We start from the raw sequence: 27,772 nt of genomic DNA on the forward strand, positions 1-27,772 counted from the left end.
CTCTCGCATAGGCTGTGAATATATGGGGCCGCAAAGGCCAGAGCGGCGGCCTGGAGCTCGCGTTTGCAGTTACCAGGTGCCCGGAGCTGCAGCCTGTCCTTCCTTTCGGCCCTCACTGGGGTGCTGCGGGGGTGGCGGGAGGCCCCCAGGCCGGTCCTCGGCGCAGAAAGCACTGTTAGGCCGTCGGCTGGCTCGGACTAAAGGGTTCAGGGCGTTCTCCCGCAGGAGGCGGTGGCCCTTCCCCTGCAAAAGTGCCAGGCGGGCTTGCTGAAGCGCATTTTGCTGCCCTCACCTCGGGGGGTGCAGCCTGTGCTCCCTGCCGAGGGAGGCCAGTCCCCCGCAGAGCTGGCCGAACCTTCCACGGCCTTCGGCAGAGGCCTCCGCTGCACCCTCCGTGGCCCCGGTGGGAGTGATGACGTCCACGCAGGCGGGCGCCCCGGTGGGAGGCGGTGTCAGCAGCTCCGGGAGGGCCCCCCATCGCAGGAGCAGCGGCCAAGCCCCCCGGGGCGCCCAGGGGTCGGGGCGCTGCTCGGCCCCGCGGCGCCTCACGGTTCGTCCTTGCCTCGCGTGTTTAGGGGGCCAGCGCGTACATCCTGAACTACCTGATGTACATCCTGTGGGCCTTGCTGTTTGCGTTCCTGGCCGTCTCCCTGGTGCGCGTGTTCGCGCCCTACGCCTGCGGCTCGGGTATCCCGGAGGTGAGTGCTGCCCCCCTTGCTCTTGCGCCCGCACAAAGCCCAGGCCCGAGCACCTGCTACCTGTCAGCCCATTTGGCCCTTACAGCGAGCCTATGAGGTAGCTTCTACTTTTCACTTGATGGCTGAGGAAAGCGAAGCGCAGAGAGGGTAAGTAACGTGCCCGACGTCACACAGCTGGCTAGCTGCAAGTTGAACGCGGCGTCTGGCTTCAGAACTCATGCTCTATGTCCAGAAGCTGTGCCCTGTTGCTTCTCAGATGCTTAAATGCTTTGCAAACCGGGCATAACCCTGAGAGCCTGAGGAATCAGAGTTCATTAACCCTGTGCCTACATGGGGCACCTTAGAGGCCTGTCAGTGCACCTGTGATGTAATGAGAGGCAAAGACCGTAACGGAGGTTTGTTGCTCAGAAAGTTTACTGATGAGTCAACTCTCTTATGAGTAAACTCCCTTGCCACGTTTAGCTTTGCTGGTGACAGGGTAATAGCAATGTTTAAAAAACTTAATTCCACATTCAAGGCTTGTGCTGTGAATACACCCCTGTGAGGTTAGAGTTCTTAAGTTTTTTTTTTTTAGCACTTTGATGTAAGCCAAGTGTGAGGGAAGTGACCTCATTGATCAAGAGGAATGCTTGAGATTAAACTTCAGACCTAAGAGGATCTACTGTAGAATAATGGCATTGAGCTAATTCCATCAAAAGCCCAGGCAGTAAACATATTTAGCCAGAAATAAGTCTAAAAGTTCTTATATTGGGGCGCCTGTTGGCCCACACTGTTAAGTGACTGACTCTTGGTTTTAGCTCAGGTCATGATCTCAGGGCGATGACATGGAGCTCCGTGTGGGCTCCACACTAGCATGGAGTCTGTTTGGGACTCTCTTTCCCCCTCCCCTTTCTCCCTGTGTTCTCTCTCTCTCTCTCTAACAAATAAATATTTCTTTAAACAAGTTGTATCACTATAATCAATGCAGTTTAGTTATCCTTCAAGCTGGTGCTTCAGAAGTGCCCCAGAGGTGGAGATGGCGAGTTGAAAGACGTGACCAGTTGTGGCGACAGACCTGCACGGGTCCCTGCTCCCCTGCACTCACGCTCTTTGGTGGCACTTGCCAACACTGCTGCTGTTCCGGGCAGTTCTTGGAAACAGCTGGAGTAACTGAAAGATTGTTAAAGGAAAAGCCCAACGTTGTCCTGATCCAGGAGAAAGAGAGAGAAGAATACGTCATGCTGGCTTTTTGTTGGTTTGTATTAACATATTCCTGCCGGAACCCGACAGGCAGGCCGCGGACCATCCTGTTTACACCTGTTCAACAGTGAAGAAACCTATACTGCCCAGTGCACGTGCGGACTGGTAGACGCTCGGGGCCCGTGCCGTGTGCGTGCTGTGTGTCCTGCACGCGGCCCTGCAGCCAGTGCCGTTTTCGGCCTTCGCTCCACCTTTCTCCCAGATGAGATTGTGCAAAAACAGATGTGAAACGTGCATCACGTCCAGGTTCTTCCCTGATGCGAGACTCACATGGGAACAAATATATGTTTTCAAGACAAGCATCATGGCACAACTGCCTGCGTCATATTTGGTACCGAAGACCAAGGCATCCCGGGTGCTAAAAAGAGCAGACTCATGTTGGCCTCTCGGTTTTATGATCACACTGTCCGACAGTAGGCTTTTTTGGGACCCAGGCTTCCTTTCCAAAGTGAACAGGTGGCCGGTGGGAAATTGGAAAGTTTAAAGCATCGATAAAAGGGGTGATGGGCAATCCCATCTTTCCATTCCAAGAACCAGAGACACCTGGCTCAGCTTGTGGTCTTGTGGACGGACAGGTGGCCTGGGCGTGGGCTCTGTCTGTGAGGGGCTGCCTGGACTTGGTCTTCGTCCAAAGCGGGCATCTATTTGTGACAGCTGAACTCAGAAGGAGTTAAATCCCAAGCTGAGCATCACGTTTCCTGTGGCAAATGTGCAAGGCACACCCTGGTGGGGATGAAACTCAGAAAAGCAGTAGCAAGTGAAAAAAGTGGCAAAAGAATGTATAAAGTATGATTCTGTTTATATAAAGTCCACAAACAGCCACAATGAATCCACATACGGTTTAGTCACACACACACACACACACACACACACACACACGTATGCTAAAAGTATGAAGAAAGGCAAGGAAATGATTGGGCTCAGGAAGGAAGAAGGTTCCAGTGAGGAAGCAAACATAGGGCTTTCATAGTTACTCTCCTCTCTGAAATGTGGTGGGTTCAGGAGTGCTTGTTTTATTAATATGCTTTTAACTATATATATATCACATAGCATTCATTTCTCGATCTGTGAAAGAGTCCATAATAATCTTTTTTTTAAAAGATTTTATTTATTTGAGAGAGAGAGGGAGAGAGAGAATGATCAAGGGGAGGGGAGCGGGCCAGAGGAAGAGGGGGAGAGAGAAGTAGAGTCCCAGATGAGCAGGGAACCCAACATGGGGATTGATCCCAGGACCCCGAGATTGTGACCTGAGCCGAAGGCAGATGCTTAACTGACTAAGCCACCCAGGCGCCCCACAGTAATCTTTTAAAATGCCAGGAACCCAATGGAGGTTTTATAAAGTTTTGGTTACTATGACTCAGTAGTAGCAAAAGTTTCATTATTATTATAGTGGAGCTTGAAATTCCTAACCTTAAGGGTGCAGTACCCACCCCAGCCCTTGGAGGAAGGGGCAGGAGTGAAAAGGACTCTGGTTCATGTGTAAAAAGAACCTTCTGGTCAAAACCCAGCTCACCATGTAAACTTCACTCAAAATGAGATATAGGGCCATTCTCCCTCATTTTTTAAAAAATATTTTACTTTTTCATGAGAGACACAGAGAGGGAGAGGCAGAGACACAGGCAGAGGGAAAAGCAGGCTCCATGCAGGGAGCCCGACTCGGGACTCGATCCCGGGACCCCAGAATCACGCCCTGGGCCGAAGGCAGGCGCTAACCCGCTGAGCCACCCAGTGGTTCTTCCTCATTTTAGCAAAGCTACTGGCTGAGCTATTTAGGAAGTAAGCTTCTCTTCGTCCGAGGTGATGTGCTCCGAGCTGCCGCATGGCGCGGTGTCCGCGGACTTAGGTGGTGGCGCACTGTGGCACGCCGTACAAGTTGCTCGTCCTCCCTAGCATTTGCTTCTGATACATTTTGATTGCTTAGGATGGACATTTTTTCAAACGCAAACTTAGAGAACATTTATTTTTTGTAATAAATGCTCTGTGTCAGCTCTATTTGAAAAGCACGCACTAGTTCTTGGACGTGGGAGTTAAAAGCAGGCAAGGGCGCCCTGTCTCTCGTGCTGTTTGCTTTGTTGGTAGAACCACTGTTGATTCTATAAGAAATCATGTCCTCTTTTTTTTAATAAATATTTTATTTATTTATTCATGAGAAACCCACAGAGAGAGGCAGAGGCACAGGCAGAGGGAAAAGCAGGCTCCCCACGGGGAACCCGATGTGGGACTTGATCCCAGGACCCCAGGGTTAGTTACCCTCTGAGCCAAAGGCAGACACTCAACCACTGAGCCAGCCAGGCGCCCCAGAAATCATGTCCGCTTAAAACTTACTTTGAATTGATGTTTCAGTTCATGACAAAACGTGAACACTCTCGCAAATATTTATTTACCAGAAAGATTGTACAGTTGACACCAGCAAGTTGCAATTCCCCCCCATACATCCCGTGAAAGCCCTGCATGATTCAGTCTCTATTAATTCATATTAAGCAAGTGATTAGGATTTGGCATTTACTTGGAATGAATTTGCTTTCTTTAGTCCCTAATTTGATCACGACAATTTTATAAAATCATTATAGAGAATTACAAAATACCTATTACATTGTTCAATTCAGCACATGTCACGGCTGGCAGAGGCTCAGGTAATTTAGATGCTTGTAATCTTCTAAATGGTATTACGCTCTTAAACTGTACCCTAGGGTCCAAATCCACATTAACTAACTGACAAAAAATTATAGATAATTTTATTCGAGGCAACACAAAAGGGCAGGATTGTGTCAGGCATAATAAAACATCCCTTAAATAAAGGGATCTGAGATTCCCCCGAGCACGGGCTCAAATAGGCCAACTACCACTAGTTAAAGACCACTTTAACCACTGCTAGTTTGTCTGCCGTTAGTGGAAGGCTAGTTCAAGAAACACTGTGTGACTGTATAAGCTAGAAGACTTCACTTGGGCTTTATAGGAAGGAGCCCCCCGACTTCTTCGGAAATGCGTGTCCGCACGCTCTCCTGCTTGGTCTTCCTCCGTGATTTATGCAGCAGATCTCTATCAAAAATGCTGGAGGTAAATGTGTTCCATTTATATATGTCTTTAAAATTTTGAGGATTAGATCACTTCACAACCCTCCCCAAATTGCCAAAGGTGACATGATGCTAGAGAGCATTTTGGGGACCATCCCGTAAACTTGGAAAAATTAGGAATCCCTTCAGGAATGGAGCGGTGGTTCTCCACGTGGGCTGCATTTTTGAATCAGCTGGGGAGGCTGTAACAATCCCCATGCCCAGGATACACCTCCGACCGATGGCATCAGATCTCCAGGGGAGAGCCAGTCCTCACGGGTAGCTAATCTCCCAGGTGATTCCAGTGAGTGCCAAGGCCCAGAGAAAGGCTCGAGAAGGACTGAAATAGCTTTTTGAGAAATGGATTCCTTGGCGGAGCAGTGTCCAGTAGGCACTTTGAAGAGCTGCAAATATCCTGACACTGACAAGGGACAGCACTGTCCCGATCTGTGTTAGGCAAGAGGAAAACAGAACCTGACCAGATCTCACTGGCTGATTCACTGCAGGCTTGTAAATCGCCAGCTCACACCATAAACCTTCACTCCGGGGCAGCCAGTTACGGGAGAGGCTGCAGGTAAAGAGTTTTTTATCCATCAGTGATGCTTCTGTATCCAAAGAACAGGGGTTTGGGGTCAAGAGGACTCCAATATGTGAAATCAACCGCTGAGATTGGCACCCAGTTGAATTCTAACAGCGTAAGGCAAACTACACCTTTAGGAAGAACACCATTATTTGGCCTTTGTTTGGCCTTTACAAAAATGTGGCCCATCTGAAAATGGAGCAGGACGACTCTACCTGTAGCCAAAATCCTTATCAGTACAGGAGGGCAGGATTCGACGGAAGGGAAGGAGTCGTCCTGGAGTCAGTCATCTTTACATCCCCTGGAGATGCACGATTAGAGTGTTGAGCATCTTCTTTTTCCAACATCGTGTTAAGAATATTTTCAAACATAGAGAAAAGTTGAAATAAGTGGACGGTAAGCTCCCATACACCTGGCCTGCAGTAGGGGTCAGCAGACTTTTCCAGTAAAGGGCAGGGAGTCACTATTTTAGGCTTTGTGGACAGAGAGCCAAAATCTAACAACTATTCTCAGTAAAAGATTAGTAGTCTTGTTTACATATATTTAAAAATGCTAAAAGCCCTCTTAGTTTGCAGGTCATATAAAAATAGGCAGTGGGCTGGATTTGGCCCGTGGGCCATAGTTTGCTGACCCCGACCTACCATTCAGGTGATATTTTGTTCTATTTGCTCTGTCATATAGCTAGCCAGCTTTCCGTCTCTTTATCTTGGACGTCCCTCAATAATCAAAAATTAACAGTTAAAATCAATAGATTTGATGACTCTCTTCAACACAGCAGAGGGTACTGTGAACAGGATAGAATGCCATAAAGAAAATGAGACCTTGATAATCGCTTTTTTGGTCCTTATGATCTCTTATTACTTTAGAAGGTTTTTAAAAAGGTAGATAGATAGATTGATTTTAGAGAGAGGGAGGGAATGTTGGAGTGGGGGTGGAAGGGCAGAGGGAGAGGCAGAGAATCTTAAGCAGACTCCACGCTGAGCGCAGAGCCGGACTCGAGGCTCGGTCCCATGACCCTGAGCTCAAATCAAGAGTCAGACGCTTAACGGACTGCACCATCCAGGCGCCCCTACTGTAGAAATTCTCAAGATTTCCTATGCATCGAATGGTTTCGAGTTACCATGAATATAAAATTATATGTTATTATAAATTCTCTTAGTATAACATTATAGCCAAATCCGAAACTAAGGTAGCCTCTCCTCTGTGGGATCGAGTGAGTCTAGTGCAGGGAGTTACCTTCCTCGCTGCGCATCGAAGCAGCTCACTCCCCCTCGTTCTCCATCCCCTGTTTCAGATAAAGACCATTTTGAGCGGCTTCATCATCAGGGGCTACTTGGGGAAGTGGACCCTGCTGATCAAGACCGTCACCCTGGTGCTGGTGGTGTCCTCGGGCCTGAGCCTCGGGAAGGAAGGGCCACTGGTGCACGTGGCTTGCTGCTGCGGCAACTTCTTCAGCAGCCTTTTCTCCAAGTACAGCAAGAACGAGGGCAAGAGGCGCGAGGTGAGCAGGCTGCGCTCCCCAGTGTGGGACGGTCTCTTCTAGAAGCCCCTTCCGGCCCAGCCGCGCGCAGGTTTGCTTGGCAGGGCTGGGGGCTCACACACAACACTCTTCCCTGCAGGTGCTCTCCGCCGCGGCCGCTGCTGGAGTCTCTGTTGCCTTTGGGGCTCCGATCGGGGGTGTGCTCTTCAGTCTTGAGGAGGTGAGAAGGGGCAGCGGGTGGGGGGGGTCCTGCTTGGGGGGGTGCTGAAGAACACACGATGGCCAGCCCAGCAGGAGGCCACATCTCCAACCCTCTAGGGACTGCCGAGATTCCTGCAGCTCATTAAGAAGCCACGATTTTCGCTGTTAAATACAGTTTCAAGCATTGCTTTAAAAATTGCCAATATAATTTTTTTTGGAAGGTTGCAGTCTCTCTTTCTCATAACCAACTTAATGAGGCATTTTTGGTTTTGGCAACCCGAGTGGATCTCTTCCAGGGGTCAGCAAACGTTCCCTGCAAAGGGCCAGAGAGTAAATATCCTGGGCTCCGTGGCTCTTCCAGCCTCAGTTGGAACGACTCAGCCCTGTTGTCGTAGTGGGGAAGCGGCCACACACAGCGCTCGCATGAGTGGGCATGGCCACATGCCACTAAGGATCCCTTATGGATGCCGGAGTGTGCATTTCGTGTCATTTTCACAGGTCCCAAAATACTGCTGCTCTTTCGAATATTTCAAATATCACAAATATACTTCCCTTTTACCCCGAGCATTTAAACACGGAAAAACCATTGTTCACTCATGTGCCATACAGATACATTTGCTGGGCCAGGGTTTTCTGACCCTTGACCTACTCTGTTGTCCATAGAATCATATGCAGAGGTTTATTTGCTTTTGGGAGGATCTTTGTGACATAAACAGAGTTATGAAATGTTTTCATTTCTCTTAAGAAAAACAGCTCAAACACGACTTGTATCTATTGCACTTTCAGACACAGAATCCTTTAAATGTCTTCGTTGGTGCGTGTTGGTTATAACGAACCCTAGCTTGAGGAAGTCAGTACTGCCCATCTTTGGTCCCAGAGTGACTGTCACACTCAAGTGCCAGGGGGTGGCTGCCAATGAGGGGCTGGGGCTCCGGGCAGCTCTTTCTTCAGCCAGTCTGATTGTCCACTTGTTGGTCCCAGGTCAGTTACTACTTTCCCTTGAAGACCTTGTGGAGGTCCTTTTTCGCGGCCCTGGTGGCAGCCTTCACGCTTCGATCCATCAATCCCTTTGGGAACAGCCGTCTTGTTCTCTTTTACGTGGAATATCACACACCCTGGTACATGGCCGAGCTCTTCCCCTTCATCCTGCTTGGGGTCTTTGGAGGCTTGTGGGGAACCCTCTTCATCCGCTGCAACATCGCCTGGTGCAGGAGGCGCAAAACCACCAAGCTGGGGAAGTACCCGGTGCTGGAGGTCATCGTGGTGACCGCCATCACTGCCATCATCGCCTACCCCAATCCCTACACACGCCGGAGCACGAGCGAGCTCATTTCCGAGCTGTTCAATGACTGCGGGGCCCTCGAGTCCTCGCAGCTGTGTGACTACATCAATGACCCCAACATGACACGGCCAGTGGACGACATCCCCGACCGGCCGGCCGGCGTCGGGGTTTACACAGCCATGTGGCAGCTGGCCCTGGCGCTGATCTTCAAAATCGTCATCACCATCTTTACCTTTGGCATGAAGGTAAGTGAAGGGCAAAGGAAGATGCGGGGTGGGGGGCAACTCTTCTCCTTCTGGGGATAGCACCCTACTCGATGGGGACGGAAACGGGGACTGACCTTTACTGACAGTTCTCTCGTGCTGGGCACTTGCCATTCTTTTTAATCACCAAGAAGCACCACTTCAGATAGTCAACATGCTTGTGAAATAGATTTTAATCATTTTACAAATGAAGAAGCTAAGGCTCAGAGTGTGTCATCCGTGCAGAGACGCGTATAGCTTGAGGAATTTTCATAAAGCACGCGCTTGTATGGGGAGCACCCAGGACCAGAAGCAGAATATTTCAAACCCTGCAGAACCCTCTTAGTGTTCCATTACTGTTGCTTTCTCTGTGCCACTTTAAAAAAAAAAGATTTTACTTATTTATTTGAGACAGAGAAAGAGCAGAAGCAGGGAGGAAGGTCAGAAGGAGAGGGAGAAGCAGGCTCCCCGCCGAGCAGGGAGCCCGATGTGGGACTCGATCCCCAGGACCTTGGGGTCATGACCCGAGCCCAAGGCAGATGCTAAACTGATTGAGCCACCCAGGCGCCCGTGTGCTACTTTTATGATTTGCTTCTTTTAAAGTCTAAGAAACTGTGTACTTGAGTGTGTAATGGTCAATCATTTACCTGAGGTTTTGCCTGAAGACCAAGGTTGGGTGGACTTTATTAAACAGCCAATTGGGATCCCTGGGTGGCACAGTGGTTTGGCGCCTGCCTTTGGCCCAGGGCACGATCCTGGAGACTCGGGATCGAATCCCACGTCGGGCTCCCGGTGCATGGAGCCTGCTTCTCCCTCTGCCTGTGTCTCTGCCTCTCTCTCTCTCTCTGTGTGACTATCATAAATAAATAAAAATTTTAAAAAAATAAACAGCCAATTATCTCTGGTTTATCATCTCCTAGCAAAGGAATTATTCCTGTGTCTGAGGAAGATGCTAGCAGCCTCTTCTGGTGCCTGCTGAGAGAAGCCTACTTCACAGTTACAGGGAGCTAAATGCCTGGGGATCAGGGGCCACTCAGAGAGGACGTTTCTTCTTCAGGAACATCCCAAAGTCTAGAACTCACACTCGAGTTCACTTGAGGATCCAGACTTACCTGAAATTTGGTTAGGAATCCACTCCCATCCTCCCATGGATGACAGTCTTGGGAGGGAGCATAAAGGCAACTCCCAGTCAGGGTTGGCGGTCACGTGCAGTCCCCGTGGACACGGGGACTCAGGCATGTTCTGTAGCACACGTCCGATGACCAGATAAACTAAAACGCATTTGCACACACGCTACCACCAAGATCTTCTAGTTTCCATTGTCTAGTTCTTTGCTGCCTCCCACCTGGCTTGAAAATACTCAGAATAGTTTTTGGAAAGTGTACTTGGTAAAGGAAGCGGGAAGGGCCCCTGTCCCTCTGGCAGGTGTTCGGCCGCTGTGTCCTCACGGGGCCGTGGGCCGGTGAAAAGCTTCGGGAGGTGCCGGGCAGCTGCACCGAGCGGCTTTGTTTGACCCGGGACCCGGGACCGGTCGCACGCCTTTCTTTTTCATTCTCATGCTGCGGCTTGACATTTAATTTTAAAAGCTAATCTGAATGACTCGCAAGGGGAGAGAGAAAGCGGTGAGCGTCTCAAGTGACAGATGCTCACTTTGAATGTTCTTTGCAGCGGGGCTTATCATTCTTTAATCCCCAGCAGGAGAACCGGGCCCGCTTTTGAAGGAGGGGAAACGAAAGTGTAGACTTGCATTCTGGCCCAGTCACAGGAGATAGGACTGACTAAATGGGCCAAGTCCCTTGTCCCTCTTTGTCGCAGCTGACTCCCCTTGGGAAGCGTCGCGCCGCCTCCGGAGACCAGCAAAATGCAAGCCTGTTGAGGGGGGCAGGGAACTGTTCACTGGGAGTGGGGCCATGGGCATGCGGACTCCTTCCCTCATACTTCTTTTCCTTGTGTGCCCCCCGGAGATCCCCTCGGGCCTCTTCATCCCCAGCATGGCCGTGGGGGCGATGGCCGGCCGGATGGTGGGAATCGGCGTGGAGCAGCTGGCTTACCATCACCACGACTGGATCGTCTTCAGGAACTGGTGCAGGCCCGGAGCGGACTGTGTCACCCCTGGACTTTATGCAATGGTGGGAGCCGCGGCCTGCCTAGGTATAGCCACGGCGGGGGGCGGAGGACGGGGGGACAGGGCACGCTGGGGAGGGGCCGAAGCAAAGGCCAGCTCGGCCAAGCACACAGGCTGCTGCGCCTTAGGGCAGCAGTGAGGAGGGTGACATGTACTCGGGTGGTGGCATTCTCAGGGTAGGCCAGGTTGTGTTGCTATCACAGGCAAGGCCCCGGGTCTCAGCGGCGCAACACACCGAGGCTTATGTCTTGCTCATGATAGGCAGTCAATTCTCTTTATTTGTGGAACTCATATTAGGGAATTTGCCTACTTGCTGACATGTATTTGTGACCCCTAAATCAATACTTGTGGTGCGTTTGTGGTCATCCTTGGACACGCACAGAGAAGGGGAAAGTTCAAGTTGTCTCGCACGTACGTTCCCACCTCAGGGTGAACAAGGTAAAGGTCCCCCTTGTTTTAGTTCCTGTACCGTACACAGGTATCCTTCTCGTCGTCTATTTAGAGCCCCATTTTTTTGCATTTCATTAATGATTTTGTTGTTTTAAATCGCCCCCAGCCGTAGTGCTGAAGTCTGGGATCCTAAGCACAGGAAGGCTGGGATGTGTCCTATGGAGAAAATAGGTATGTCAGGGAAGTCTTCCCAGGCAGGAGTTACAGTGCGGTTGGCTGTGAGCTGGATGTTAATGAATCATCTACATGTATTAAGTAAGGTGTCTAAACAGAAGTACACGTGAAATAAAGTTCCCTATTGATTGGTTGACAGCAATGTTGTTAGCAGAAGCTCGCAGAAACCTAACCTTATGTTTCCCCTAGGGCAGTGATTCAGTATTTGCTCATTCGGTGTTTGTGGCAACTCTGTAGATCATGACTCCCACGAATGATGAGAATCAAGCCTGCATGTGTATGTGTGTCATTCGAGGCCCGGGGTGATGGAGCCTCCACCATCCTGCAGCTGCACTGTCTAGAATAGTGCCTTTTTTTTTTTTTAAACAAAGTTTTTACGTTTCATCTTTTATTTTTTTTTAATTTTTATTTATTTATGATAGAGAGAGAGAGAGAGGCAGAGACATAGGCAGAGGGAGAAGCAGGCTCCATGCACCGGGAGCCCGACGTGGGATTCGATCCCAGGTCTCCAGGATCGCGCCCTGGGCCAAATGCAGGCGCCAAACCGCTGCGCCACCCAGGGAGCCCTAGAATAGTGCTTTTTAACTGGGGGCAGTTGTGTCTCTCTGGAACCATGGGTGATGGAGGAGACATTTGTGGTTGTCACACCTACGGGGGGAGGTGGCAGTAGCATCTAGTGGGCGGTGTCCGGGGATGCTGCTAAACATCCCCTGGTACACAGAGCAGTCCCCACTGCAAAGAATGATCCAACCCCAATTGTTCCCAGTGCTGAGGTCGAGAAACTTCAGCTTAAGCTCCCTGGCAGATTAGTAGGAGTTGCTATGGATTCTTCGTTTAAATACCAAGGGACCCAAAGTTGGGCTCCTCTCCTGTCCATTAGCCACTAAGAATCTCTATGATTTTCCAGCTTATGGGGTTCTGGAAAAGAGCCACATTTGCTGTGTCAGAGACTGGCATAGCCCACATAGGATCCACTCATCAGAAAGCCAGGCACGTGGTCTTGGGTGAATGGACAACCCAGTTGTCTTCTCACTGAAGAAGAGCCCCCCGGTCAGGTGTGGCTTACAGCCCTCTGAGGTGAGGCTGCATTTACCAGAGCCTGACCAGCGTTCCAGAGGTCTGCCGTGGGCAACATGTAGGAGCGTCTCTTCGGAACAGGCGACTGGAGAATTTATAGCCAGCTTGTCCATTTCCACAAGTCATGCCTTCTTGAGGGTCTGGACTTGAGTTTCAGAATTCCGTTTCCCTTTTCGGTTGCAGGTGGAGTTACCCGGATGACTGTGTCATTGGTGGTCATCATGTTTGAGTTGACGGGAGGTCTCGAGTACATTGTGCCCTTGATGGCGGCAGCCGTGACCAGCAAGTGGGTGGCTGATGCCTTCGGGAAAGAAGGCATCTACGAGGCTCATATCCACTTAAACGGGTACCCATTTCTGGACGTGAAGGACGAGTTCACCCACCGCACGCTGGCCACTGACGTCATGCGGCCACGGCGGGGAGAGCCCCCGCTGTCCGTGCTCACCCAGGACAGCATGACCGTGGAGGACGTGGAGACGCTCATCAAGGAGACCGACTACAACGGCTTCCCGGTGGTGGTCTCCAGGGACTCCGAGCGCCTCATTGGATTTGCCCAGAGGAGGGAACTGATTCTTGCCATAAGTGAGTAGGGAGGGGGAAGCCCATGCTGTGCTAAGAGGCGGACGGCAGCCTTGCCCACCCTCCCCCCACCCCACCAATTCTCAGAGAGGTTAGAGAGACTCCAGGGGTCAGAGGGCTTTAAGCCCGGCCTCTCATACTTTCCGGCATATTCATGTCCCCTGGGGACCTGGTGAAAAGGCAGATTCTGGTGCAGTAGATTTGGCGAGGGCGCCGAGACTCTGCCTTTCTCCCAAGCTCCCCATTCATGCTGGTGCTGCCGGTCCCCAGGTCACACCGAGGAGCGATGTCTAGGGAGAGACACACTTGGCTGCAAGGTGACCACTGCATTTGCACGCAGCCTCTGGGGCTCACCCCTGCTAGGTGGCCAGCTGCTGCTGCCACCTTTTTTTTTTTTTAAGATTTTATTTATTTGAGAGAGAGAGAGAGAGAGAGAGCACAAGGGGGGGGGCAGCAGGGAGAGGGAGAAGCAGACTCCCCACTGAGCAGGAAGCCCCACTGATGCAGGGCTCGGTTCAGGACCCCAGGATTATGACCTGAGCTGCAGGCAGACACTTCACCTGAGCAGCCCAAGCGCCCCTCGGCTGCTGCCTTTTTAGGGAGTTGTCAGGTGAAGCTGGGAAGGATAGAGGTGGGAGAGGCTGCGCCGATCCTGGCGAGCTGCTCTCAGAGAGGTTTTCAGGCAGTTCTTTGCCTCAGATGCCTCCCTGGGCTCCGCACGAGCCCTTCACTTCGCTTGGTGGCACTGTTGTCCCATTCCGGTACTTAGAGGCCCGCGTGGGTCAGGGCCATGTGCTGCTTTTCCTGCGGGGTGCTAGCTGCAATGGGCTGGGCGGAGGGGCTGGCTGCTGAGTTAGGTGATGCCTAGGTGGGGTGTGCCAGAGACAGGCGGCTCGGAGAAGCACGCCTGCGGGCCCAGCAGCCGGGAGGCCCGCGCTGAAATGGAGGTGGGAGGTCGGGTTCCCGAGATAAAGGCCCAGTGTGAGTCATGTGGAGACCTAGGGAGAAGGACAGTGAGCCTCGGAGCCCCCCTTGGGGTGGAGTCCTGCCGGGGCTCCCGATGCCGCAGGGCAGGGGCCAGTGACATGCACCCATGGCACAAATGCCATCCGGCTCAGCACACCTGACCCGGTGACTGCATCCCGGCACCTGACGGTGGGCTGGACCCATGGCGCAGCTCACCTGTGCACTTGATGGCTTTAGCACACGGCTCCTGCTTCCGGAGGACTGAAGAAGTTTGCCAGTGGGACTGGCCCGGCCGTGACTGCCCAGTGTCCTCCTGGGAACACACCTTCACCAGAGGACCCTTTGCTTATCCCTGGCCCTTGGTTCATTATTTCTAAGGCTCTTTCAGTGTTTAAAAATCTCTTTGTGATGTTGAATATCTTTAAATATCTCTTTTAAATATCTTTAGAGTATCTTCAGCAAAGGCTTTATAAAAGTAGGTTTGGATAAGCCGCATCTCTAATTTTAGTTTGCGGCTCAAAGGTATTTACCTCCCTCAAAGCCACGCTGGGTTTATATTTTGGACACGATAGCTCACTTGTGCTTACGTGCTCAGTGATGCTTCTCTATTATAGGTATTGTCGCTTAACAGGTAGGTGCCTGTGGGCATAAATATTACCTTAAAAGTAATGAGACTTGTTTTAAGCTGTATGAGCAGGGTTGGGTTTGTTTTAAAATAATGTAATCAGCAGCCTTGAAGAATTTATTCAGTCCCTAAAATCTTTTAAGCAGAAGCTGAAATTTAAAAACTAAAGTAACGTCACTGGATCCATTTCCTATTGTGCAGCTCCTGGCACACCTGCTAGGAGACAGCTTACTAATTTGGCTGAAACCCATTACTGTAATCAAGTGGGAAGCAGTAATTGTCATCAACCGGTTAGTGAAGAAATTTAAGCTTGCCGACGGAGCGCTCTCTTAGAAGCTATGTTTGGAATGTCTGAAGAGGCAACACGCCGTGTAAATAATACCTATACGCTTTCAATCAGACCGATAATAGTATAGAAGCTGTTGTTCACGTGGTTTGTGGAAAGGCAAGGAGTGTTTCACTCTGAGCAATCAGAGAAGCTGTTTTCCTGATCTACGGAAACAGAAGAGTCCCTGTACTCTGGTGGAGAAATGTGTGACCTGTATTTGCGGAATTATGGGGCCTCTCGTGATAGAGAAATAGGACTTTAGCATTTAGCTAGTGACTATCTCCTGCCAGTTTCATTTTCAGAGGAATTAGGAACAAAGATTATAGGTAGGTCAAAGATCGTTTGAATAAGAACAGTAGGGGAGGTAAATAAGGGTTTTTCTTACACATCATGTGGAAACTGTAGCACCTGGGGCACCTGGGTGGCTCAGTCCGTTGAATGCCTGCCTTCGGCTCAGGTCATGATCTTAGGGTCCTTGGATGAGTCCTGAGTCGGGCTCCCTGCCCAGTGGGGAGTCTGCTTGTTCCTCTGCCTCTCCCCCCCGCTTGTGCGCGCTCTCTCTGTCTCCAGCTCTCTCAAATAAATAAATGGAATCTAAAAAAACAATCCTAGCAATTGCTCACATGAAGCTGAAAATGCTTTGTTATTTTCAAACCATGGGACGCTGAGCTGTAGCCAGTGTCCTTGTTAGCGGTTGGCCCCACCGAGGACACGTGGCCCGCTTCCCCGTCACATACTGACACATGGGGCCGCGTGAGACCCATGTGCAAATTCCCAGTAAATGGGACTTTACCTCTCGGTGCTATTTGCAAATATGAGGCTCTTTCTGTGCTCAGCGGGGCTCAGACTCTTCTAGTCTTGAATTCTGCAATTAGGTGAGGACGGGTTCAGAGAGGACTCAGCGGGAAGCCGCAAAGATGATTAAAGGGATGGAAAGTTAGAGTCACAGGCAAGAGTTAAGGGAACCCTCATTTTTTTTCATCTGGTGGATGATTTAATGATGATTCTCCAGCATGTGGAAGATGCTTACTTGCAGAAAGAGATCTGCGTCCAGAACTGAACAAAGTGTCAGATCTGTTGGAAGGGCTATTTAGGGATAAAGTGGTTTCTTCCTGGGAGGGCTGTTCATGATTGCAGTAGGCCACGGAGAGCGGCGGTGTCATCTGCTTTCTGCTGGGGCTTGAAACACATGTACAGAGGGGCTTCTCCACGCAGCAGCAAACTAACGTATCATAAAATCCTCTGGTTTTTCTTCTAAATAGTTTTTGCTTTTTAATTTTTTTAAAAAATCACATCATCTTTGTACCGACCACCACTATAGTTGCTTTCAGTTTTCCATTTTAACCTTTTTGGTTAATGACGTCTGTTACATGGAAGCATTTTTGATGAACAGGATGATAGGTTATTATCTCTCTAAAGACGTGATTGATTACTCCGAAGTAGAGCTTCTCAGCTTTATCACTATTGACATTTGGAGCTGGATCATTCTTTGCTGTGAGGGCTGTCCTGGGCACCATTGGGTGTTTAGCAGCATCCCTGGTCTCTGACCACCAGGTGCTAGTAGCATCACCATCTCCCAGTTTTGACAACCAAAAATGTCTCCAGATAATTTCCAAGTGTCCACTAAGGGTCAGCTGAGAACCAGTGCTCTAAAAGCATGGGAATAGCTTACTGAATGTGTGATTATTTCTAGTCTTAACATTTCCTGGTCTGTCATAGTTTGTGAAATTTACTTTACCAGCACTCACAGTTTGTGAAATTTGTAAGCACAAATTACCCTCCCTGTGCTTGGTGTTATCCTCGTATTGTCCGCTAGACAGTGGAATGTACCTTAACAGGTACTCACAAAACGTACCTCATTTTTTAGGAGCTGTGGCCACTGATACTGGTTCTGGTAGAAGAGATAACAAACCTCCTGTGTTAAGAACAGTTGAAAACAATTAAAAATACAGTTTGTTACATTTTTATTAATTTTTTAAATTTTAATTTATTTTTATTTTTAATTTTTCTTTAAAGATTTTATTTATTGGGATCCCTGGGTGGCGCAGCGGTTTGGCGCCTGCCTTTGGCCCAGGGCGCGATCCTGGAGACCCGGGATCGAGTCCTGCGTCGGGCTCCCGGTGCATGGAGCCTGCTTCTCCCTCTGCCTGTGTCTCTGCCTCTCTCTCTCTCTCTGTGTGTGACTATCATAAATAAATAAAAAAATAAAAAAATAAAAAGATTTTATTTATTTATTCCTGAGAGACATGGAGAGAGAGAGACACAGGCAGAGGGAGAAGCAGGCTCCATGCAGGGAGCCCGATGTGGGACTTGATCCCGGGACTCCAGGATCACGCCCTGAGCCAAAGGCAGGTGCCCAACCACTGAGCCATCCAGGCGTCCCTTTATTGTGTTTTTTTAAAGCAATACATAGGGGCGCCTGGGTGGCTCAGAAGGTTGGGTGTCTGCCTTCAGCTTGGGTCATGATCTCAGGGTCCTGGGATTGAGTCCCATGTCACGGGCTCCCTGCTCAGCGGGAAGCTTACTTCTCCCTCTGCTCATCTTCTCTTTCTCTGTATCTCTCTGTCTCAAATGAATAAATCTTAAAAAATAAATAAATAAAATTAAACGAAAGTAATACATGTTCCTAGAATATTGGGGAAATCAGAAGCAAAAAGGAAAATTAAAAAAGGCACATACTTTCTCAGCAGCATAGAAGGCCGTGGTTAATATTTAGTGCATTTCCTTATCTTTTGGGTCTTTTTTTATTAATTAATTTATTCATGAGAGACAGAGAGAGAGAGAGAGAGAGAGAGAGGCAGAGACACAGGCAGAGGGACAAGCAGGCTCCATGCAGGGAGCCCGATGTGGGACTTGATCCTAGGACTCTGGGATCACACCCTGAACCAAAGGCAGACACTCACCACTGACCCACCCGGGCGTCCCATCTTTTGGCTCTTCTACATATGTAAACATTGGGCTTTTTAGGGGGTTTCTTTTCTAACATCGGCTTCCACGAGTCCCTAGGGCCTGGGAGTCTACACTCTTGTAGCACTGGATCATCCCCAGGGTGAGGAGTCACTATTTCTTGTGTACCTGCCATGTGCTGGTCCTGTCCTAGTTGCTGGGTGAACAGGGGTGGCGCAAGCCAGTCTCTGCCCTCTATGAGCATACATGCTGTAGTTTGTTGCAGACATTTGGGTGACTGATGAAGATTTCTTGTCCAAACCGGGAGTAGATGGTTCACCCTAGCAGAGAGATGCAAAAAGCTTTCTTGTTGGTTCTTCCATTCATCAGGTTTTGGCCTGTGTGTAGCACCCGGGTCTCCAGGACCACGCCCTGGGCCGAAGGCAGGCACTAAACCACTGAGCCATCCAGGGATCCCCTCCCCCCCCCCCCCCCGCCGCCAGTGCGTCTTATGTGAAATAGGCTCTGTTCTACATGGGAGGCAGAACCAAGTACACTGCCATTTAGTAGAACTGCTCACTCATTCTTTCACTTATTGATTGATTCATGCATGGTTTTGGCGATCATCTGTTTTGTGCCTTCTGTATACCAGGCATTGTCCAGGCACTGGGAATGTACTGGTGAGCAGGAAATCACTGAACCAGCTGCTGTTAGAACCAGGGCTTCTAACCCAATCAGGAGATTCAGTGGAAATAGAAGGTTGTTATTTACTTCAACAAGTGGATTGACAGTTCACTAAGTTTTATTTGGTTTTACAAGGGGTTCAGCAAATCATGTGTCCAGTTCTTGATTGAGGTTCGTGGCTCCAGCCAGTCCTGATGTGGATTGATCCTTAATCCAGTTGATCCGATTGTTGAACTAGATGGGATTCCTGTTATGTGGGCCATTTGGAGAATTGGTCAGTCTGTGCCAAACGAGCAGCACATTAAGTATGTGTCGATTGTTGTCTCCTCACCTTAGTGCTCCGCGTTGGAACCATTCTTGATTTAGGAGAGAAATGTGCAGTGCGTATCGTGTAGCATTCACATTTAAAAACGTTGTGTGTCAGCGTCATCTGGTATTTGTGGTTGAATCCTATCCCATTTGATGTAACTAGATTTAACCTGACCCACATAATGTGCCGGCATTTGCCCAGCGGGCCCACTGTTTCTCTTTTAAACAGAGACCCCTTTTCAAACTCAGCCTGACCCCAAATGTGGCCAGTTTTCCATTAGAGTACTCTATTGCAATAAGTGGCCTTAGAGCAGGCAGTTAGAATTTTATTTTTCAAAGAACAATATAGGTGAATAGTAGTCTTTGAGAAGGCAAGAAATGTATTATAGAAACCAGGATCCATTTTAAGGCAAGGCTCACTGTACATTTTTCCTAACCTTTTCCCATGAACCAAAAGAAAGATTAAAATTCCAACAGAAGGAAAATCGCCTTGGAGAAATATCTTGAGACCGATGGATTTATTTCATGTGTGACTTAAAATAGCCTGGGTTTCTAGTACTGCATAAAGCTGTATTTCTAATGAGTTCCTGTTACCCTACTTTTCTTCAGCTTGCTTTTGCATGTCCTTGCCTACAGATAGAAAGAGGCTAATTGTTACCATAACAGTTTTACTATCTTTCTTTGAGGAATCCACAAAATGGTCCGTTTTTAAGAGAGGAGATCCAAGAGGTGGGGGGAACGTGGCTTTTCTGGAGTTATTTCTTTGGTCCCAGGAGTCATGTTTGGGATTGAGCTGCATTTCTGGGCTCTGAGCCTGGGATGGTCCTACTGGTTTCTGTTGCTTTCAGGATTCATAATGCCATTTGGGCCAGTTAAAAGTTAGTTTGTAAAAAAAGAAAAACAGCGTATTGAGGTCATTGGGCAGCTCAGCGAGGTTTCTTATCATGTCCAACTTGAGCCCATGATGAGGTGAGGGAGTGTTAGGAAAGCAAAGGTAGAGGGCCCTGGGCCTTCTGGGTGCCCTGGAGCCCAGGAGGAGGCAGTACATGCTCCTAAAGAAGTTGCCCTGCTCGGTCCCACGTGTCAAGACTCTGGCCGTGAATGATCGGGTCACAGCAGGGCACCCTTGCACGGCATTGGCTTCCAAGAGATGCCAATTTCACAGATGTTTGGCTGAAGCTCCTCATTAAGAACGCGGCATTTGCCCTCTGCACCGCTTCTCTGTGGGATTCTAGGCTGCAGATAGAGGGGAAAAGTGTGTTTCTGTGGATATGGGGCAGGGGGAGTTGCCAAACAAGGGCCTCTGTGTGGCTTATTGATCCTGCTTGCCCATTCTAGAGAATGCCAGACAGAGGCAGGAGGGCATCGTGAGCAATTCGATCATGTACTTCACGGAGGAGCCCCCTGAGCTGCCGGCCAACAGCCCGCACCCCCTGAAGCTGCGGCGTGTCCTCAACCTCAGCCCGTTCACGGTCACGGACCACACCCCCATGGAGACGGTGGTGGACATCTTCCGGAAGCTGGGGCTCCGGCAGTGCCTGGTGACGCGGAGTGGGTGAGTGGCCCGACGGGTGTGGATGGATGAATGAGTCACGGTCTCAGCCCCCTGGGGCCTCGCGGGTGACCAGGGTGGACCAGTATGGGGCAGGGGTGGGGAGCACGCGTGGGGAAGCGAGGGCGAGTGTGCAATGGGAATGAGGTGGGAGCCTGGGGAACTCCGCACCGAGGCCACTGGCCACCACCACCCCCCCCCGGAAGGTGGGAGCAGCTGCTTTCCGAAGGGCTGCTGTCCCGCCTGAGGCTGAAGGTTGAGTCCAAAAGGGGAGGAGCCAAAGGAGGTTGTGGCTGCTTTGCCGCCCCCGCAGCAGCTCTTGGCTCGGGGAGAAGGTACAGCCCGTTCTGCTATAACAAGATCTGCACATTCGTCAAAGACCTGGCGCTGCACAGAAGTGAGCAGTGAAAGGCACAGGCTTGTGGGAAAAAGGCTGGGTGTACGACCCACAGCAGTTCTGGGGGCGTGTGCACACACGCACCAGGCGGACCTAATGAAAAATGTAGCACAGCTTTGCACCTTAAGTGGTTAAGAAATATGTAAATCCTCTGACACACAGATCACTTTTCCTTGAAAAAGCCCTGCGGTTTTTATTGTAGAAGCGGGTGTCATAAGGGTTGCTGCTAGTGAGCCGTGTACAGGTGAAGGTGGAGTGACCCTGGGCTGGGGGCGCCAGCTTCCTCTGCAGTCAAACATCACACAGAACTTTGGACTCCCCAAAAACTTACCTACTGGTAGCCTGTCGTCGACCAAAGCCTTACCGATAACACCCAGGGTCGATTAACGCATATTTTGTCTGAACGTGTATTACATGCTGTATTCTTGGAGTAAGGAAGCCAGAGGAAATGTGATTAAGAAAATCATAAGGAAGAGACAATACATCTCTAGTGCTGTCCTGTATCTTTTGAAGAAAATCTGCATATAACTAGACCCATGCAGTTCAAAATCCGTGTTGTTCAAGGGTCGGCTGTGTGCCTGTGGCCCTGGGGTTGGCCAGGTGCAGATTTCTGCATTCACCTGGAATTTCTCACTGATGAGATGACCCATAAGCAAATGTGAAGTTCACATTATGCTCAGATTCTTCCCTACTGTAGCAATCTGTTCAGAACAACCTCACATTTTCCAAACATCTGTTACTGAAGAGCTGAGAGATTTGGTGGCCCCACGGCATTGTCTGTGCCGTGGCAATAGTACTTTTGTTTTGTGTTATCGTAAGCCAGGAAACTAGTGTGGCAAAGATCAAAAGGTTCGTGATGGTGTGAGAGGTACCGTGCCCCAAGGGCCATTCCTTGGGTTCAGAGGTGTACCCTAAATCCCATGGCTTTAGAAGCTTGGGTGGAGGAAGAGATTGGCTCAGTGAGGGTAGCCTGGAACCTAGTATTGTGCGCCCAACCTACTCCTCTGTAGGCTGAGGGGAGGAGGGGAGCTTGGGCTGTGGAGACGTTGGCACCCTAACTGTATTGAGGCCTCACCTCTCTAACGTAGTTTACGTTGCAGAGCCCACACTCCAGTGTAGCCGAGCAATTCTCAACCAGGGTGGTTTTGTCCCCCAAGATTTTGGGTGTCACAGCTAGAGAAAGGGGAGGCTCCTGGCACTTAGTGGGTAGAAGCCAAGAATGTTGTCAAACGGCCTGCGGCGCATGGGACGGCCCCCCGTTGCAATGAAGGGTCACTGGCCCGGGATGTCACCAGCTCTGGGAGTGAGTGACCGAGGACCAGGTACCTTATTCCCTCACTCCCTTCCTGCCATCCTGGCTGCGTGAGGGGCCGAATGTGCACCCTGGCCCAGGGAACTCCTAGGCTGCGTGACACGTGCCCTCAGCTCCAACCTCAGCTGTGGGGGGGTTGGTGTTGCACATGGGAAGGACAATCAGTGAGCAACAAATAAATGTTCGGGGCTAGAGGGGACTTCTGCTGCTGATTTTTTAAAGGTACCCAGTGGGCCACAGAATCCCCCCGAGTATAAAGCTCTAGGTGAAACCCCAAATGCTGGCGCCACTGCAGTGACTGAGCCCTCGGGTCTGGGAGGGTTCTCGAATATATATGTCTGGCCAGCTCCCGGGCGCGCTGCTGCCAGCCGGACTCCACTTTGCAAAAACACTGAAGCCCATTTACATACTTGAATTTCCAGCGCTCGGCAGAAATACCACTGTGATCACCCGTGGCGTCTCAAGTGCATAGCAGTTTCTCTTTTCCTTTAAAATAATAATCCAATGTCAGTTATCATTGGAATTTCCAGTTCTGGCAGGAAATTCTGCCCTTAACGCCCGCTCACACCTCACGCAGCCCCATGAGGTTTTCCTGTGAAGATCTGGGTGCCGAAATTGGCTCCGAATGTTCTGCGAGAAAACAAAATCGCACTCTCTCTCGCTCTACATATTTTAAACAAACACAGATGCTGATACGTTCCTGCTGGCAAGGGATCCTTGTTTGCGGGCCTTTCATCTCCTCGGGCTTGCAGCCAGGGCAGGCATGTCTTGAGCCAGCTTGCGTTTTTGATGTACTCCGTCACCATGTGCCTTCCCTGTGCTCGTCCCGTGGACCTGCCTCGCCTGCAGGATGGCTCGGGGCCCCGGGGTCCAAGCCGACCGTGAACCCAGCCCAGGAGCCGCAGAAGTCTCTGTCCCCAGAAGGCCCGAGGCTGCGGAGCCTCCGGTGGCTGAGACTGCATTTGGGTGGCATCTTCCGCGCAGGCCGCCTCGACAGGCCGGGCGGGCGGGGGAGGTGGTGTCAGCTTTCCCCGAGCCTGCTAGGTGGGCCCCCAGACCCCGCACGGGGTGGCCCGCCCAGAGGAGCCCGCCCGGCTCTTCTAATTGGGTGCATTCCTGGTCATAGATGGACCGTTTATCAATTCCCTCGATTCACTTGAACTGTTACCCAAAGGGGCTGGAACACTTGATTTACGTCACATAGGACCGGTCATGCCACTAACGATCTGCGCCGGATTCCGGGGGGATGCTGAGCTGTCCCCTTCCGCCGTCGTTGTGGGCCAAGGCACAGCTGGCGCCCGAGCCCAAGATTGCTCTGAATTCAGACTTCCCCAGAAGGGCTGTGAGAGCTTGAAGGGGAGGGAGGTCGTCCGGACCGCTCCAGGGTGAGGAAAGGCAGCAAGACCAGGCTTTATAGATATGGGAAGGGTGTGTGTGTGTGTGTGTGTATGTGTGTGTGTGTGTGTGTGAGAGAGAGAGAGAGAGAGAGAGAGAGATCTCAGAGATCACAGAGTCCTCATCACTTTGCGAACAGTAACAAGTCCTACTTTTTCAAAGTAATATTCACTTCATCACCAGCTTACTGGGCTATTTGTTTGCTTTTTTATTTTTTAAAGATTTTATTTATTCATGAGAGACACAGAGGCAGAGACACAGGCAGAGGGAGAAACAGGCTCCCTGCGGGGTGCCCGATGCAGGACTCGATCCCAGGACCCCTGGATCACGACCTGAGCTGAAGGCAGATGCTCAACCGCTGAGCCGCCCAGGCATCCCAACTTTACTGCATTCTGATAAATTTGGGAAATGTATTTGCAGTAATATATAAACAGAGTTGAAGCCAAGTAGCTGTAAACAGCTGAGACAGAAAACAGTTCCTGGCTCTGTCCTTCACGGGCACCCTTCTCCCTTTGGGCAACCATTTTTCTCCCACAAGAGTTTCTTTTCTTTAATTAGTAGACTATTTTTTAGAGCAGTTTTGAGTTCACAGAAAAGTTGAGCGTAGAACACCAAGTTCCCATACACCCTCCCCTGTCCCCCCAGCTTCCCTTATTAACATCTTGCGTTTGTTATATTTGCGGCCTCTGATGGACTGATACCGATACCTTATTAACTCAGGTCCCCAGTTTACATGAGGGCTCACTCCTGGTGTGGTACATTCTGTGGGTTTTGATAAATGGAGAACAACCTGTATCCACCATTGCAGTATCACCCTGAGTGGTTTCTCTGCCCTAGAAATCCTCTGCCCCCGCCTCTTCATCCCTCCATCCCTCGCTCAACTCCGGTGACCACTGATCTCTTTACTTTCTCCATAGTTTTGCCTTTTCCAGAATGTCATAGAGTTGGAATCATGCAGCATGTACCCTTTTCACACTGGCTTCTTTTACTTAGTAAGAGGTATTTAAAGTTCCCCCATGGCTTTTCATGGCTTGACGGCTCATTTGTTTTTAGCGCTGAATAATATTCCATTGTCTGGAGGAACCATGGTGTATGGACCATGGTAGGTCCATTCACCTACCAACGGGCATCTTGGTTGCTGCCAAGGTGTGGCAACTGTGACTCAAGTATCCATCTTCTAAGAGCTAAGGAAATTCTTTTCTATCAGCACTGAACCATAGTTATGCAAAATTAACAGTAATTCACCATATTCAATATCCAATTCATAATAAATTTCAACCCAGAATTCTTTCAAGGTTCACACATTGCATTTGCTTATTTTGCCTCTTTAGTCTTTCATCTAGAAAAGTTGCCTGCCTTTTTTTGGTTGTTATTTATGATACAGGTTTCCCTCCTCCCCGCCCCCGAAGGATCCAGATCAGTAGTCTCACTTGTAGATCCGTAGTCTCACACTCACTATGGAGTTTGATTGCTTCCCCATAGTTTGATTTGGTTTAAGTAGTTTCTGACAACATGCCAATGTAGATGAGGTCATGATATCAGCTCTTCCAGCTTTGTTGGTGATAAGCTCTGCCACTTAGATGAGATGGTGGTGGCTCGAGTCCTCCATTGTAAAGGGACATGTCTCTCTCTCTCTAATCTGTGGAGGGGTCCTTTGAGACCAGGTGAATTTTTTGTTTTCCAGCAGCCGTTTACCCAGTGACTTTGAAATCCACTGATAATTTGACTAAACAAACTTACATCGGGGACTCCAAAATGTTGATTTCCTAATAAGTCAGTCCCACTTTTACATTTCCCCGTTTTTTGGATCATCACGATAGAGTCATGACGGTTTGTTTTGACATCCGTGTTGTCACTATTCTTTGGATTTAGCATGCTTTTTTAAAAAAAGATTTTATTTATTTATTCATGAGAGAGAGAAAGAGAGAGAGAGAGAGAGAGGCAGAGACACAGGCAGAGGGAGAAGCAGGATCCATGCAGGGAGCCTGACGTGGGACTCGATCCCGGGTCTCCAGGATCATGCCCTGGGCTGAAGGCGGTGCTAAACCGCTGAGACACCCGGGCTGCCCCGGATTTAGCATGCTTTTAAAGTCCCCTTTTGCTATTTTCTCCTCTCCTGAAGATGTTGCTATGAGATAGAGGGGAACAGTCGTACCTGCTGTCTCCCCCAGGGGCATAGGTGGTCAAACCAGTGCAGGGAAACAATCACTTGGTCAGGGTTGGTTAAGGGCCAGGGTGCTCAGGGACAAAGGAGCCAGAATGCCGGCCTGACCCTTTTCACTAACCGGCATCCATTTCACCAGAGGGAACTGAGTCGAATGCTGCTCTGATACTTAACTCTTCCCTCTTCATACTCCCTTCTGTTACCTAGGAGAGGAGTTTGACTATATTTGGCTTTAATTTAAAAATAAATCACAGTGTATTTTAATTGTGTTTTCTGAGTTGGGGGTATCTCATTATTTTACACATAGAAATCTTGAGACTGTTTACTTCTCTCTTTTTTTTTTCTTTTGGTGTGCTGGCGATCAGGCGAGCAGCATCCTGCAAACTCACTTGGCATTGGAGCTTTCTTTCTCCAGGGATGCTGTGCACATCCCTTTCTTTCAAATCTTTTACTTTACTGAGGGGGCATGATTCGTGCCAGCAGATGGTCATTTAAGTATTTGATAAAATCAAGATTGAGGCAAGGGCTGCTAGGAATGGTTGTGGAAGCGTGTTCTGCGCTGTCCGTGTACTCTCTGCATTGTCGTGTTTGTGGACAGTGCTCCTTGGGGTTGTGCAACGTGTAGTCCAGGCAGCCTTACACAAGGCACCCTGGGAAGAGGCCTTGTTTTTTATAAGTTTGAAAGCAGTAGGATTTTGGAAGAGGAGATCATTTACATATATGATCAAACTTTACCCATCCAGTGCGGTAGACTTAAAATAGAATCGGTTATCTTATACTTAAAATACCTTATACTTGGAATTTCTGTAATGTGGTTAAGTTTCCACAATGGCTTTCACAAGGCCTTTTTTGATTGATTATGGTCTTGAAATTTAGGAGAGTGTATTAGTCATTGTAGGTTTATGGCTGTAATTAGCAAGCTTGCCATCCCAGTGGCCTAACACGGTAGTGATTCATTCCCCCCCACATCACATCCAGTGTGGGCTTCAGCAGGCGTGGGCTCTGTACCATACAGTCATTCAAGGACTTTGAATGGTCTTTGAATTTGGTGGCTCCTGAGTCAGTCCCCTGTGACCTCAGAGTCCTTCACTGGCTCCTCTGCCTCTGGCTGCCAGTTGAGGAGTGAGGGTATCAGGAAATGTGCAGGTGACCTGGGAAGGGCATCTCTCCTCTCTACCTAATGCCGTTGGCCAGAGCTCACTCAGTTGTCCCCACCCGAGTGCAAAGAAAGCTGGGAAACGTCTCCCCATGTGTCCAGGTGGAAAAGGCCCTGGGCTTTAGGGCAGGCATGAGTCAATATTGCAAAGCTGACCTTCTTTCTCTATTTTGTTTCTTTTCCAGGAGACTTCTTGGCATCATCACGAAAAAGGATGTTTTGAGACATATGGCCCAGATGGCAAACCAGGACCCTGAATCCATCATGTTTAATTAGAAACAAGGTGGCATTTATTTTGAGAAAAACACAACTGTGTCATTTTAAAAGAAATAAACAAGTGATATGTTATTATCCTAATGAACGATTATGCACTGGGGGCAGTGGAAACAAAAGCTTTGTTTGAAAGGAAGGATGAAGCCTTTTTTAAAAAAAAGACATCAACGAGTAGGCATTTTATAGCTTTAACCCCTTCGGAGTTTCCAGCTGTGTTTCTTAATGAGTTTATTAACTGCCATGGGGGCATGTGGGTGGGTGCAAACGATGTGGTTTGTCCAAGGACATGGAACACAGATGCTGAGTCCAGAAGGTTTGCCCCTTCTGTTTAAGGCTGATGTTTGTGAAGCTTTGAGTCAAAAGGCAAAGGAGCACTGACCTGTCAGCATCCTTTATTTATTGGTTTCTGATGTTTTGCTGCTATTTTACCAAATCGGACTAAAGATATTTGCACTTACTTTGTTGCAAAAGAAAAATAAATTAAATTGGAACATAGTGAAAGCTGAAAGGGTGCCAGTGGGTTCACTCATGACCATCCCCTTTCT

The 27,772-nt window shown here is 49.5% G+C and overlaps 1 protein-coding gene across 1 annotated transcript in view; it reads left to right on the plus strand.

Moving 5' to 3' along the window:
* The window catches only part of CLCN4 (chloride voltage-gated channel 4), a 65,071-nt gene extending 37,766 nt beyond the window's left edge, over positions 1–27,305 (plus strand). Inside the window, exons 6-13 of the mRNA XM_055338642.1 lie at positions 576–698; positions 6,865–7,071; positions 7,190–7,270; positions 8,233–8,778; positions 10,740–10,926; positions 12,785–13,183; positions 20,317–20,533; positions 27,140–27,305. Of these exons, the coding sequence (XP_055194617.1) occupies positions 576–698; positions 6,865–7,071; positions 7,190–7,270; positions 8,233–8,778; positions 10,740–10,926; positions 12,785–13,183; positions 20,317–20,533; positions 27,140–27,230 (1,851 nt within the window). The 3' untranslated portion in view covers positions 27,231–27,305. The remainder of the gene's footprint in view (positions 1–575; positions 699–6,864; positions 7,072–7,189; positions 7,271–8,232; positions 8,779–10,739; positions 10,927–12,784; positions 13,184–20,316; positions 20,534–27,139) is intronic.
* Positions 27,306–27,772: the final 467 nt, after the last annotated feature.

Source organism: Nyctereutes procyonoides, unplaced genomic scaffold, assembly GCF_905146905.1.
Source record: "Nyctereutes procyonoides isolate TBG_1078 unplaced genomic scaffold, NYPRO_anot_genome, whole genome shotgun sequence".
NCBI classification, from domain to species: domain Eukaryota; kingdom Metazoa; phylum Chordata; class Mammalia; order Carnivora; family Canidae; genus Nyctereutes; species Nyctereutes procyonoides.